At 41.3% G+C, this 15474-nt stretch overlaps 1 protein-coding gene across 1 annotated transcript in view; it reads left to right on the top strand.

Annotated features, from left to right (window-relative positions):
* exoc2 (exocyst complex component 2) overlaps positions 1 to 15474 on the top strand; it is a 59914-nt gene that overhangs the window by 14844 nt on the left and 29596 nt on the right. The window contains exons 2-7 of the mRNA XM_039811819.1: positions 164 to 321; positions 2473 to 2649; positions 3583 to 3709; positions 6021 to 6134; positions 7026 to 7150; positions 13663 to 13743. Coding sequence (XP_039667753.1) covers positions 204 to 321; positions 2473 to 2649; positions 3583 to 3709; positions 6021 to 6134; positions 7026 to 7150; positions 13663 to 13743 — 742 coding nt within the window. The 5' untranslated portion in view covers positions 164 to 203. The remainder of the gene's footprint in view (positions 1 to 163; positions 322 to 2472; positions 2650 to 3582; positions 3710 to 6020; positions 6135 to 7025; positions 7151 to 13662; positions 13744 to 15474) is intronic.

Below are 15474 nucleotides of genomic sequence, written 5' to 3'. Positions count from 1 at the left end.
GCCTAACTACAGCCTTGTAAAAAAACATTTTTGCAAAAAATCTTACGTCCCTCCCCTCCCCCCCATGCAGTCCCCCAAAGTACCCCTAGGGGTACACGTACCCCCATTTGAAAAAACACTGCTCTAATGTATGCCTTCTCTGCCTGTCTTTTTGCATGTCCAGGTGCTGATCGACCCAGTGTTCCTGTCTGCCTCAGGCCACCATGTCTCGTGCCCGTCAGCCCCCGCTGGTCACGGGCATCTCGCCCAAGGAGGGTGCGGCTTGGACCAAAGTCACCATCCGCGGAGAGAACCTGGGCACGGGCCCAGCCGACCTCATCGGTAACGCACTTATAACCACATGACTAACCACACACGCAGCTCAGTCTTGGTAAAATGTTGTAGTTTCTATATTTGTTTATTTTTTTTTATGAATTGCTGTTCAGCAATATAGATTTTCATGGGGAATGAAGACATGCATTTTCAATCTTCACTGTCTTCCTCTTGATATTGTTTTCTTTAATGAATACGTCCAGATAAATAAACAGTGTATAGGTATTTCTTAGATCAGCACACGGCTCATTGACATTTATTTGTTTTATCGTAAATGATCATTCTTAGGTGATGATTTTTTTTTTTTTTTCCTCTCTCTCTGTGGTAGTCGCTTTATTTGAGATATAGGGACACTAATGTTGAGTAAATATAGCTGCTTCATTGTTGTCATTTCATTTCTGCTCTGGTATGTAGAGTATTTTGTAACTTAAGTCGTATTAACTGACTTTATTAACTTATCCATCAACAAACCACAGCGGCCCCTTTTTTTTAAACAGGCTGGTGTAAAGTTTGTTTTTGTTTATATGATAAGTAAGTGGACTGGACGCCTCGTTCTTTTTCCCCTTTTTGGAATAAGAATATCATCAGTTTTTCACTATTTATGTTTTACTCTTATGGCAATTTAGTAAGTTGTTTAAAAAAACCTGTCTCAATGCAACTTTTTCTTTGTACACATTTATACGTAGCAATAATTAACTGTTATTTTAAACAGACTTTATACTTACATTTAAATATGTGTTGCATTAAAACAAGTATTTTCTAAGTAATTTTCATTCTAAGTAAAATTCATTTGAAAATGTAAAATCTGTTTAACCATTTAATTTTGCAGTTATAATATTAAATACATCCTTTGAGAATGTATTGCAGATGTGAAAATACTTCATTTGAAGTGTTCTTTCAAAGTTTTAGCAATAAAAGTGAAATCCTCCAAAAACGTGAGTAGAGAAAACAAACCAATAACTCCTGCACACCAACCAAATAAAACATGAAGATATTATACTGTTTTGTAATTCAGTTTTGCTTTCTTCTGTGACAATTCTGCCAACTCTCACATTTTTGTTTCTGTAAATATTTAGATACCGTATGCCTAGTTTGAGAAACTTAGGAGCTTATCAACATGCATTAATGTGAAAATAGAGTTGCTGTTATTGGTGGCGTGTCTTTTTTTTATGATTTTCAAGAGCCACACAGATGGACTACCTCCATCTTGTTCTCATTATGTGTTTGAACGTCACACTTTTTCTGTGCCGATATTTTCCCTCATGTTTGCCAATTCCTCCTCCTACCCTACTTCTTTGGTTTGAGTGGAGGTGGGGACGGGGGGCGGGGGGGGGACAGTCCAGAGGACTCACACACTGCTCCATGCTTGAAAAGCCGTGCTCTGGCCAGCGATACAGGTCTATTTCTGACCACGAATGTCCCTGGGGCCTGGAATTAGACAATTAGATATGCACAAATGTGTGTGACTGCTTGCGTATTAAAACAAAGTGGCCATTCGAGAACAGAGGCAGGAAATGGGGCTCTAATTGCCATATTATTCACGGTTTTATGGGCTATTTATTCATCAGCTTTCACAGGCTTTTATGATGTTTGATTATACACACGTGAAGCATTCGGAATCCCCTCGGCCGGAACTGTCACAGTAATCCCCGTGTCAATCTTCGAGTGTCCAAATAGTTTTCAAGAGGCTTTAAAAAGAGGACGACAGATGTAGGGGCAGAGTGCACATTGTGCCAGTAATGGGCTACTTAGCACTGAAGTGACACACGTTAGCTTAAAGGAGCTGAGTGAGAGGAAGGAAGGTCACGGCCACCCACACCCATCGTGACCCCAACTTGAACTTTGGCCCCTGGTGACAGTTTGACTAAACTTGCTGATAGACGCCAATTCTGTCTGAGTGAGCTCCTCTTGTTATATAGAGTGTGTGTGTGTGTGTGTGTGTGTGTGTGTGTGTGTGTGTGTGTGTGTGTGTGTGTGTGTGTGTGTGTGTGTGTGTGTGTGTGTGTGTGTGTGTGTGTGTGTGTGTGTGTGTGTGTGTGTGTGTGTGTGTGCGCGTGTGTGTGTGTGTGTGTCGGTGCCACATGTAGTTTATTTGTGCTGTCACTGTGTGGCTGTATCGCTCACCCTTTTCACCTTCTCCCTCGCTCCCTTCCGTCCCAGGTCTGTCGATCTGCGGCCATAACTGCCTGCTGACAGCCGAGTGGATGTCAGCCAGCAAGATAGTGTGCCGCGTGGGTCCAGCCAAAGACGACAAGGGAGAGATCATTGTCACCACCAAGTCCGGGGGTCTCGGCACCTCCACAGTCTCATTCAAACTGCTCAGGCCAGAGAGGATTGGTAAGACTCCCCAGACTCAACATTTGATTTGCTAGCCTGGACAATAGGAGCAGATAAAAGTTGCAACTAACCCTGCAGCTAATAATTATTTACATTAGCGATTCAACACTTTAAACAGTTTATAATTTTTTTTTTTTTTAACTGTAAATTGGTCTACAACTTTAAAAAAATAACATTAAAATAGACAAAACACAAGCAAATAATTTTTTTAATTTTTCGCCGCTTTGGCAACACATACATCACATTGATAGAAAACACTGCAAGTAAATAAAACACAGGCAAATTGAGAAACCCATTGGCCAAAAAAACTGATTACAGGAACACACCTGGTTGTGTGATCTGCAGAAATCAACCATACATCAATGATGTTGGAGAATGAGCTAATGTTTATTTAAATTATATATGTTATATGTTTCTATGATTCCAATATTACTGGACAGAGTGGCTGTACACAGCATTAGCCTTTCACTCATGACTTGTGTGTCTCCTGGTCGGTATTTGCAGCCCGTTTATACGCGTTGTCAAACTGGTGAACGAGTTTCTCTGACGGCTTGTGTTTGACTTATTTCCAGGTTTTCCTAAATGCAATGCTTGTTGTCAAATTGAGATTTTATTGATTTATTTGTGTTTTGTTCTTTTGCATGTAGTTCTGAAGTTGCAGTGCATTGAGCTTTCTCGGGCCACTGTAGATCTCTTTACCAGAACATGTAAATGGTGGTGTATGCACAGAGTAGAGTAGACAGAATTTGCACTTGTTTAATTACAATGCGAAGAAACCTAGTTAAAATAAAGTAAATTCAAATTAAAATATAATACATGTGCGTGTTTGTAATTTTGTGTGTGTGTGTGTGTGAGTGTGAGTGCACATCTGGGATGTGTTGTTGAGCTCCCTGACGTGTGTCACGCCATCTCCTGTCGTGTCCTGTCCCGCAGGTATCCTGGACCAGTCCGCTGTGTGGGTGGATGAGATGAACTACTACGACATGCGGACCGACCGCAACAAAGGAATCTCCCCCCTCTCCCTGCGGCCCAGCAATCCACTGGGCATCGATATAGACAAGTATGGACGGAGAACACACAAACGCTCGCACACAAACATCGCTCAGCACAATCACACCGCCATAAACACATGCGCTCTGGTCATTGACTCATGGTTTACATCCCTAAACAGAAACAAACTCTCCCCATATGCAGGCGTTTGAAATATTATGCCAACACAGCAATGGCTGAACAGCCTCTAACCGCTGCTCACAGGGAGTGGAAACAGTATAATTGTGTATAAAGCAGAGAGGACGGCGGACGATAGAAAGGGATTTAGAAAGAACTAAGGCAGCGACCCACACACGTTTGTGTACCGCCTAGGAGCAGGCAGGCAGGCAGCGTGGCGCTCCCACGCGCCTGGCAGAGAGTGCAAACGTTGTGATGTATAGTTTGTGTTGTCAGGTTCTGGCATTTCTGGGTTAACGTTTGTTTGGTTTAGAGGGGCCGGGGGCAAGTGACCGCTCGTGGCCAGAGACGAGACCCCCATAAACAGGCTGTACCATTCACTCCTCTCCCAGGGTTGTGTTAAACATGCAGCATGAAAGGTCTACACAATTCCCTTTGACGGTAATGTGTTGATCTGACACAGGAAGAGTTGTAAAATAAAATAGTAACTAGCTTTGTTAGTAAAAGAGCATCACTCTTGTGCGCATCTTTGTGTCGGTGATGTCACTGGATGGTCATTCAGCTGTAGATGTTTGCACCAGCTGTTTGTAACGTCATACTTGGCCTTGATATAATTTAGGTGATTCATAAATGTAGATTAAAAAGTTACTAGATGAAACTAAAAGTCTGTACGTAGACCTTAGTTGTTACTAAATATTACCACACGATTTTTCCCTTACTCTGAACTTGAACAAATGCAAACAAGTATAACCAAGGAAGCTTGCTTGTTACAGACAATGCTGCAGTTCAGAGTTAATATTGTTGATTGCTGTGTGATTGCACAGCTCTGCAGATGTTTCAGAGGTTTTAACAGTGCCGCACACTTAAGTGAAATACAGCTAGAGATTACTAAGAGCTTATTAAAGGAGCTAACACAAACTGGAGTGATACATGTAATATTAGATATGCATCACCAATTCAGGATCGTAGAGGAAACTGTCACATCTGATCAGCGAATTGGTTTCTGTCAGAGGTGTAATGCTTGGATAATGATGTAGTGCAACACCTGATGTCTGCTGAACTGCCAAGCTTGAAAAGCAAAAAGCTCTGTCTGCTTAGTATCTTCTGCACACGTGAGAGACTTGAAGTGTCACTTTCAGAGGCAAGTGAATGATATTAGGAAGTGGGAGAGTGCCTTCAGCTAGCCTCATTTGCTTTCATTCTAACATACTACTTGAAGTTCCAGAAAAGGACACCAATTATCATATATTAGAAAGAGCAAAAGTTGCACAGCTGTGGTATGGGACGACACCAGTAGCATTTTGAGTTGTCTTGTATTTCCCTCAATTACAATCACTTCTTGACCATTAAAAAACAATTTGACCACACAGAAATAACTGATGGGTTAAAAAAAAAAAACATAACACTTACCTCTGTCTCTTTGATACAGATAATTTATACATTTGAAGCTTGCAATTTCCCTCAGTTTTTCATCTTAACCATTGCAACATCTCCACCTGTAATAATAATATTTAGTGCCCAAAATGTTGTACGTCCATTTGCACTTTCACTCTGTTGTGATATAGTCATTTGACCATTGCAACAACTCTGCAGAAATAATATTATGCCATATACACGAATGAGTGTGTATGTGTTTGTACTAACTACTGAGAGCTGCTGTTTTTTTTTTTTTTAGCATACGTCACCAAGTATATGGATTTTCTGTTTAACAGACCTTTATACTGTACTGTCCGTCTGTTGGTTTTTCTACATATGTGTATGTAACTGCAGAGTGGGTGGTGGTGGTGGGGGTTGGTTTGTGTAGGCCATGGGTCATTAGTAGAGATCAAGCTTCCCTAATGAGTGCTGGGTCCTCCAGGGGCACCCAGGCGTCACACACTGCACTTCCCACGCCAAGCTCTCCCAGCCTGGGTACTTTTTGGCTGCACACTGCCCCCTGCTGGACAACACTGCCCCCATCATGACATAAAAATATAATGATCTCACAATTTACACAATTATTTTTCCAAAACCCCTTCTTACTCACAATTTGTCGTTAATATATTTATACATTTATTTGTCTCTGTTTTCATGTCCTTGTCCGATTGTACTGCATGATTTGATCCTTGCTGTTTTTCTTATGTTCATGTTAATGAAGTTGAGTTCTTCTTTTATCCTGCTTTTCTTCTGTCATCATCTTTGTTAATCTGTTTTTTTTTTCTCAGAGGCAAAATCCCACAGAAAGACATGGAGCTGACATTTCCAGGAATGAGTGGAGACTTCACCAGTGAGAACTTTTCTGCCACCTGGTACCTCATAGAAAACCACACAGGCTCCAGGTAATTAATGGATATTAACCATTAATTGAGAAAATAAGTGATAGATTAAATGCAGCCCTATTGTACAGATGGGGAGATGGCAGTGGCTACATTGAAAAGAAAAGAATACAAACAGAGAGTGGAGAGACAATTTGTTATGCTTGGTTTTACGTGAAGTACGTTTTATTTATATAGCGCCTAATCACAACAGAAGTTATCTCATGACGCATTTCATATGGAGCAGGTCTAGACAATACTTTTTTAACATACACTTTGATCGTATAGTGTCTTGGCTGAATCTTCACATGGTCATTTGGTCCGTTAGAGAGCAGTTAGGTATGTAGACGAGGCAGCCTGCTGACCCAAAAAGCCCCGAGCCTCGTTGACTCGTCGACTGTCATGTCAGGGCAGAGGAGAGTTATTTTGGACTCTCCTGGCTTCCTCTCCCCCAGCTTAGCCTTCCAGTAACCCAGACCCCAGGATCCAGCATGACCAGGGGCCTCTGTTTGGACCTCGCTGGGTGACTGTTTCTTCCTGCGGAGGAAACCTCACTCAGTGAGGACACTCACACAGACACACAAATACTCACATTTGCCGCATGTTTGCGTGTGGTTGTGTTTCTGAGATAGATGCTCGTGTGCAAATGCCTTTTGAAATCAAATGGCAAAATATTGTCAATATAATGTAAATGATTAGTTGACCAATCAATTAGAAAAGTAAAAAACACGCCATTGATTGTAATCAAGTAAAAATACCAAACATTTGTTGGTTCTGGCTTTTTTGGAGCAATTCAAATACATCATCTTGGACTCTTGAAATGGGCATTTTACAATTACCTAGACAAATGAATGAATGAATGAAAGTAATAATTTGCAGGCCTAATATAATGGCATAACCATTTTGTTTCCTCAGTTTTGAGCAGTTGAAGATTGGGGCCAATAATCTGAAGAAGCAGGCTACTAAGAAGAATGAGGGGAGTCTGGCCTATGTGAAAGGAGGCCTCAGTACGTTCTTTGAGGCCCAGGACGCTCTGGCAGGTGAGAGGGATTAACACATTTTTGTGTGCTATGGAATCGCACCAAATGGCCCACAATTAATACACGGCCTTCCAAATCATCACTCTTCATCTCTGCTCAGAAAAAGAGCTTTTGATTTTTGGAAAGCGTGCAGGCGTGCGTGTCTCTGGAGTTTTTCCCCTCCACATGCGGTTTAGCAGCGGTTGATTAAAGAGGCTCATTTGGACGCTGTGTGAAAACCCTCCTAGCCCTCGGTACTACAGTTACACAAGCCAACCACAACACGGCTAATTCACCTTCATCAAAATGAGATCAGCTCTCACCTGTCTCACTCGACTCTCCCTAGAGCTTGGAAGTGGACGCACAAACAAACACACACACACTTGGCCACATGAACTTCCAGATGCCAAAAAGATTTCAAGGTAGCCGAGACTGACTGACTGCTGTCGCTCTGCCAGGTACTTCAAATCAATTGTTCACTTCATCATTCATACTTTTGTCTGTTTACTCTCTCCTCCCGCCATAGCCGCTCAGTTACTTCCCCTTACTATTTATACGTACACTTTTCTGCCTCCATCATTATTATTATTGCTTTCCGTATGTTTGTGCCCCGGTTGGGAGAGAGGCAATGTTTTCATTGTTAGTGGCTGAATCTAAATAAACGGAGCAGCCCAACACAATGCAGGCCAGAGTATTAGGACTGATAGTGCTGATAACAGACCCAATATGACCAATGGGAACAATGCACAGTCATTCTCACGTTCAGACTGAGCGTGCCTACTGTGTGCCCACTGGCCCAATGGGAACTGTACAGTCCCTACAGATGGAGGAAGCAATACACTATGGATGGACTCGAGTGACCTGTGAACCTAGAGGGCATAATGATGCTTTATGACCTGTGTGACAGGATGGGAGTCACTGTATTGGCCTGATTATAAAATGCCCCGCTTTTCAACACCTGTTGTTTTGTTTAGGAACACATTGAATTAAACGAGGTAGGCAGATATAGCATATTTAACACATTCTAAATGTATTGTCAAATTTATATAAAATACAGTAAATAATTTGAGACAAAATAACCAAAGTGGTCTTTTTAGTTCTGTATCATTTCTAAGAGAAACAACGTTGCTCTTTGTCTGCTGGATGTGTATATACGCAACTGTTTGGTAACAACTTGATAGTAAGGCGATAGTATGACAGTGTTTACTCTTTGTGCGGCCGGGTGACCAAGAAATTATGAATCCTGCTTCAAAATATAAATCTCACGTCTATGTAGCTTGTGCTTTCAAGTGCGGCTAACAGACACTCCTTTATGATCAGCCTTTTTGGAAGAGCTGGGAATGATTGTTTTTAGCTGGAAGCAATTTTCCAGACTGTGCCTTTTGACCGAGATTTTCTATGCTTTCCACTAATTTCATTTGTTGTTAAGTTATTTTCTATTGTGGCAACTAAATATAATGTACAGGAGCCATTAGAGTCCCTTGTAGGTTAAACTTGGCTCACTAACCACTTAGAGCTGACTAACCATAACCGATACGCTAATTATAAACGTCAATAAACTTGCTAGCTCATCAACAATGAGGCTACAATACAACATTATCATGAAGGAACAGGCTCACTCTGCAGGTACTCACTTTATCCTCAAAACTCCCACTTTTCAAATGTAATTTCCACAAAAAAAAACATTGTCTCATATTTAGACCAGCAACTTGACTTTAAAGTTCATTTTTCAAACTTCCTGACTCTTGCCTTCTCATCATGACTCATTACAGCACCACAACATCCTTTCTCGGCCGAGATTTGGCTCGGAGTCATAAAAAATGAAGTGGTAGCCCAGAATGGATAGCTCAAGTGGAGATATTCTCTACACTAGGTATGGTCAGCCAAACCGACATACCAGCCGACATGCTGCTAGCAGCCAGCTCTGCAACCTCTCGCTGCCAGGCCTAGTTAGCACAGCTGTCTGAGTAACTGTGAATCCTTTCTTTGTCTCTCAGCTGCGTTTTGGCAGGTCTCTGTTGTTCTTAGTCATTCTAAATGAACCTCACCTGAGATGTAGCTGAAAATTTAAAAGAAATTAGCTGTTAAAAAAGAAGAGAAATTAACAGGGTGCTTGTGTGTTCTCCTTGTTCAGAATTCGCTGTGTTAGAAGTTGCTGTAGTGCTTCCAGCCCTCTTAATCACCATCAAGACATTTTGGTCTCCTCTCCTGTTTATTTTCACTTCTGCTTGCATGTGAGATATTTATTGATGACTTTAATAGAAGTCTGGAGTTACTTTTTAATGCAAGTGTAATGCTGCCGGCAAGGTGGAAACGGGGAGGAGAAGCCAAATCTTGGAAACGAAATGAGGCGGATAGAAAATATTTAGAGCAAGCGTCAGACTCTGACTTCAATATCCGTGGGGTTCCTCTCCCTCCCTCTATTTCTTGTCCCCGCTAATTGCTTCTTAATTGCTCTCCAGTATAGCTAACCATCTCCAACAGAAATAGCAAAACAAAATCCCATGTCTCTTTTTTTAATGAACTATGGACTCTGTGCTTAAGCACACAGTTTAGAGTTTTGCATCTGCAAACCACACATCTTGTTAATTACAGAGCTGTTTGGGTTAGTTAGCTAATGTCGGCTTTTGGCAAATGGAAAGAACAAGACTGGGAGCTCCGGCCAACTTCTTATGCGAGGGTTTTATTTTTAAGAGCTTCCAAAGGGCCGATCAGAAGTGCATGGTCAAGTTGCATGGCCTCAAACGAATTTACAAATTTTTATGGTGTAAGAAATAAGCTGCACCCAGATTAACATCCATTCTTTTAGCAGAAGCATCTTTTCAAATGACACTAGTTGGGCTTCTTTTTTTTTTAAATAACCCATCAATTATTAAGCAGATTTGTTATCCACCAGATTGACAAAAACACATGAAATACAGTTTATTTGTCAATGTCATTATACATTTAAGTGTTTCTGCTGTATTTAGTTTTTTTTTATCACCACAGTGAAGTGTGTACTCAAAGTACTTTACATAAAAGTGATACAGTAGGTGGTATACAGATTTAAAATGTTGATTTTGAATTTGGAATCTGTATCAGCAGATATCCAGAGATGAGGTATCGTAATGGTATCAGGAGAAAAAAAGTTGGTGCATGGCTGATTACATGAGGCAAAAAAGAAAGCTTAAAATGTCAAGCCCGTAACTCATTGTGTAACAAAAAAAAAGAGGCAAGAGAAAATTTATATTTGAATTAAAATGACAGTATGTATGAAGAATAGTGGACAACTCGGGACATAAATGAAGACAACACACTACTTTCAACTGCATGTATTTATGTGGATTTGCTCAGTAGGAATTGAAGCCTAAATCTGTGCAGATCAGACTAGTGTACATAGTGCTGTATCTGAGGCTTGACCCAGAGATGTAACGCAGCATCACTCACACAGCGTCTCCGGTTCGGATGGGTTTCACATGAAGTCACAGGGTCCTACATGTAAACTATTTATTTTTTTACCTTAGTCAGATGCTACTGGGTGTAGAAAGTTGGAAGGACGCTGTGAGGCCAAATGGGTATTTCATCAAATAATGTAGTCAAGCACCTAAGGCTGCACGATATGAGGAAAATATGCCATATGCGATGACGTTGTCGAATATCGCAAAAAAAAAAATATATATATATATATATATATATATATATATATATATATATATATTAGGGGTGTGAATCACCAGAGGCCTCACGATACGATATCATCCCGATACTTATGTCACGATACAATATTATTGCGATTTTAAACATATTGCAATATTCTGCGATATATTGCAATGTATTACCTTTTTTCCAACTTCAGGTTTTTCCCAATTTCAAATGATGTCCCGAAAGGACAATTTTGTCAACATCTGTTTTATCTAAAAAGATACATTTCTTTGTTTGTTCATCTCACTTCAATTGTATTGGTGCAAAATGTGATTGTCAAACTGACCAAGACATATATCATAAAAGATCGATACTTGGCATCTGTGTATCGATACGGTATTGCCATGAAAGATATCGCGATACTATGCTGTATCGATTTTTTCCCCCCACCCCTAATATATATATATATATATATATATATATATATATATATATATATATATATATATATATATATATATATATATATATATATAATTTGCGATAAATGAACAGTAGTAAGTGTACTCAGTTCTGCATTTCTGCAGCTTTAAATATTCTGCTAAAATACAACTAATAGCTTGTTGAATTTAAAACAAATAAAAGGAAACCATTTCCGACATTCTTTTATTGAACATTGATTTGAATATAAAAGGCAGCATTAAAAAAAGTGACAGTTCCATTTTAAAGTGCAGTTTTCTACTGATATTTTCTTTCAACTAACACAAAAAATATGGTTATTGCGCCAGTGGATATCACGAGGACAATAAAAAAAAAAAAATAACGATATATTGTGCGGCCCTACAAGCACCTGTATGTCGAATTTCTGAAGTGTCACGGCTTGTATCAAGTCGTTACTAGTTTTGAGGACCGATGGCGTTTTGTAGTGGTCAGAGTTCTATGCTAGTTTCCAGAAATCAGCCATTAGTGTTTACCCAATAGGCTTATTTTTTTTAGTTTGATGTAATATTTTAGTTGTTTGCAAAGGGGAATTCTTTGCAGTGAAGAAAACCAAGTGGCCCTGTAAACACTCCAGTGAAGATTTTGGGCATGGCGACTGTTTGGTCGTGAAGCCTCATGTTTCTGAGACAGAGCTGCTCCGGCTCTGATTGACTGACTGACAGTCTGTCAGGGGAGACCAGGGTTGTTTCTACAAAAAATGTTGAAATTTGAGGTTTTTCATTGTTGTGTGAACAGGAAGTCTCCCAGTGATGCAGGAAACGGAACGGCTACCGTGTTCCAAAAATGCCAGATTCCCAGGGCCTATTCCCCGAGCCCCTGGCCCCGGCAGGAGTCAAAACATCTCCAGCTTTAGAATCCAGGGACACTGTATTTTTATTCTTATTCATTTTTTTTTCTTTTCTTCCCTAAACGGTTCCAGGAAGCAAAGTGGGAGCTGCAGCTCTTCCTCAGGTCCTGGCTGCGTCTGTTATCCGGACTCTGACCTGATGTTTAGGTTAGCCGTGACGTCACCAGCCCTTCAGTGTGTGACAGTTGCAGAGGACACACAGCTGGTAGCAAGGCGAGGGGGGTCGGGGGTGGAGACGTGAAGCAGCCCTGCAGTGTGTGTGTCTCAGTCTTCCTGTGTGTTCAGCCCTATCAATCCTGTGCTCTCCCGTATATACTCCCACGTCTACGTGCCTTTGTCCTAACCTGCGCCTGGCCGCATTTTCTGCCGAGCTGCGAGAGGTCCACCAAAGGGCCAGCGAAGTCCGTACTGATTAGGGCAATGGCCTGTTTGAACAGCGTGTTTTTTAGGAATACCACGGTCTCTGCCTTGAGGCTTCTGTCTGTCAGAGTGGACCCACATATTTATTTACAGAACTCTCCCCCTTCACTTTGCCTCCGGCTCCCTCTGCCGTCTCCAAGCTCCGCTAACAGCGAGCATTTGTAGTTGTGGGAGAAGAAGGAAGGCAGGGAGAGTGGAGAGAACAGGAATGAGTGGATCGTTATAATTCCCCCCCACCCCCCCATGTTTCTGTCTCTTAACTTCATTCTTGAGATGTCTGCCTGTTGCATATTTGAATCGCTCCGCAAGTATGTATGAGAAGGTCTCTCCTAAGCCTTCTCCACCTCTCTTCCACTCTGTCAATAAACCCACCCAGCCCCTCTCAGCACCCGGCTGCCCACTACTGCACACCATTTATTTATTCACTGGGGTAGCCACACCGCTCGCTCTGCCTCTTTTGCTCTCTCTCTGTTTTCTCCCCTCATTCCCTCTTTTCAAATTCCCTCTCCCGCGTAAAGCTCTTCATGCTAAGTGATGGATACAAGCCATCAGAGATTTTCCGCCCACTTCCCCTGAGCAGTCATTTTTGGCATCCAGACCTCCAGCGCTGCTCTCCCAAATGTTATTTTTCAGAGAGTTGAAACATTTTCGATTCACATTACCTCCAGGTCAAAGGGCTCCCAATGTCCCAAGACCACAAAACTGTGCTGTTAATGGCTTTGGTTAGGTGAATTGATCCAGTACAGTCACTGCTGGTGCAAAGTCAGGTCCTCAGTTGGCGTGGGAACAGGCAAAGGGGGGTTGCTGGGTTCAATAGCAACATCTGTGGGCGGAGAACCGGCGAGGTTATCTCCCATCTATCACTGGGGTAGGGCCTGTTTATTGTTTTACCTTCGGTTCCTGAAATTGAAAATGTTCTCGTCTCAGGGGATTACATGTTGGTTACTCTAAAGTGTAGGGAACCGGTTTCTGTTTTTTTTTTTTTTTTTTTTTTCACATTTTGTCCCAACTCAACGTTCATGCTAACATTTCTTATTTCTCTGATTTTCTTTTTTCTCTGTGGATTTCATTGTATTTTCTCCATCACAGTCCTTCTTCACAGTTCTTCCAACAATACAAATGAATTCTGGCTTTTGTGTTGCAGCGATCCACCAGAGGCTGGAGTCGGATGGTACAGAGAGAGTGGAGGGATCGATGACCCAACGACTAGAAAACATCCTCAACAGTAAGCATCTCCTCATTCAGAGTCCAGCCCCAAGAGAAATCGCAAATGTACAGGTTCAAGTTTTTGGGTCAGAAATATCTTTGCACATAAAGGCACCGTGTGCAGAGAGAACGGTAATGTTATTAGTGTTGTAAGTTAGCAGAAAACTTGATTAACCCGACCCAGGGTGAGTCTGATGAAAACTGCTGTGTCTGCCCGGTTGGCATTGCACAGCGCTGTGAAAGAATAACCTCAGAGATTACGTCATATTCTGCCTCTGGTTAGAAGTGGTGAATGTAGGCTACAGCTCACATAGGGCTGGGTGATAAATCGATTTTATCGATTAACTCGAATGTGTAGTTAACATGGATTTGTTTAAATGAAAAATCGATTTTCTCCTTAACATCCGCCGACGCTCCCCTCTGGGCTCCCGTAGCTCCGAACGGGCTCATCCCTCCCCCCCGCGCGTTTGCCATAGAGATACACAAACAACATGGCAGCGACAGGGACTAACACTGATTATTTTCTTAACCAGTCGTTTCATTACTTACTTATCTGTAATCTCCGCCGAAATGACCGGCCGCTCGCAGTGCACTGTCCCCAGCTGAGAGTCACCTATTCTGGGATAACTGAACCACCAGCTACAGCTGACCTGAAGGAGCACGACGCGGGGCACCAGAGGCGGTGCTGAGGAACTCTTTTGCGGCTCAACACATCTACTAAATGCTGCTGATACAACCGAGCTGTGACGGAGGTCTGTAGCGGCTTAAACAACTTGCAATCGCCGCTCTGTAGCACGGAGCTCCGCTTCGACGTTTGTTTTTATCGCTACGAAGGAGCTTGCTACAGGTGTGTTACATTCAAGAGACCATGGGATGTTAACGTACGTTACTCAGCAACAGGTAAAAATAGGGGCAAGGTTGCGCAACAACGTTAAAATGATTTGAACTTTTAGCGAGGAACGAGAAGTGAATTGCCTCTATGTGTGAAAACAGCTTTATCTCACGCATCCGTTTCATTTATCATTTATCATTCTTTTTCTTTCATTCAATTGTATGAAATTGAAAAACTAAATCAATCGGTATAATTAGCAAAGTAAGTCACTTTCTGTACACCCTTTATCATTCTTTGATTTAGCTTTACTTTTCATACTGCCAGTTTAATTTTTATAGCAACCTATATTATATAGAAAATTAATTTGAATCCCAACCCCTTCAAATCCTCGCACCCTTTTGGCTCATTTATTTCCAAAACCTCAACTTTTTTACAAGCAAGATACAATTCAGAGAGGGAACTCAATAGGATACAGGGCTTTTATTACGTGGTGACAAAACAATCTCAACTCAAGGCTAAGTTACTGGCTTTTTCAGAACAATAAAACTTCATCTCACAGTCTTCCTCAGCAAATAAAACTGGCCACACCATCATGGGAGGAGATTGTAACTCCCGTTCTCTGTTAAAAGATGATCTTAGTTGTCAGAAGTGAATAGCCTTGATCTTTCTCTCCATTAGCTGGCGTTTGAAAAAGCTAATAAGTGGATTTTGAGTTGATGTCTTGATGTCACACATACATCAAGAATGAAGGCCCACCCTCAAATCCTACAATACATTTACAAAAAAAAACCTTAAAACTATTTTCTTGTCTATTATTGAATGGCTTTATTTTTTCTCTAATATTTATTTCTAAATAACCTTTGTATTTTGTCTTCGTTTTATGTTTTCTTTTAAGGTCGAGGTAATAAAAAGAGCTCT

Source organism: Perca fluviatilis, chromosome 9 (assembly GCF_010015445.1).
Source record: "Perca fluviatilis chromosome 9, GENO_Pfluv_1.0, whole genome shotgun sequence".
Taxonomy (NCBI): Eukaryota; Metazoa; Chordata; class Actinopteri; order Perciformes; family Percidae; genus Perca; species Perca fluviatilis.
The sequence above is the reverse complement of the archived record's forward strand: the minus strand, read 5'-3'. Positions and strand labels throughout refer to the sequence as shown.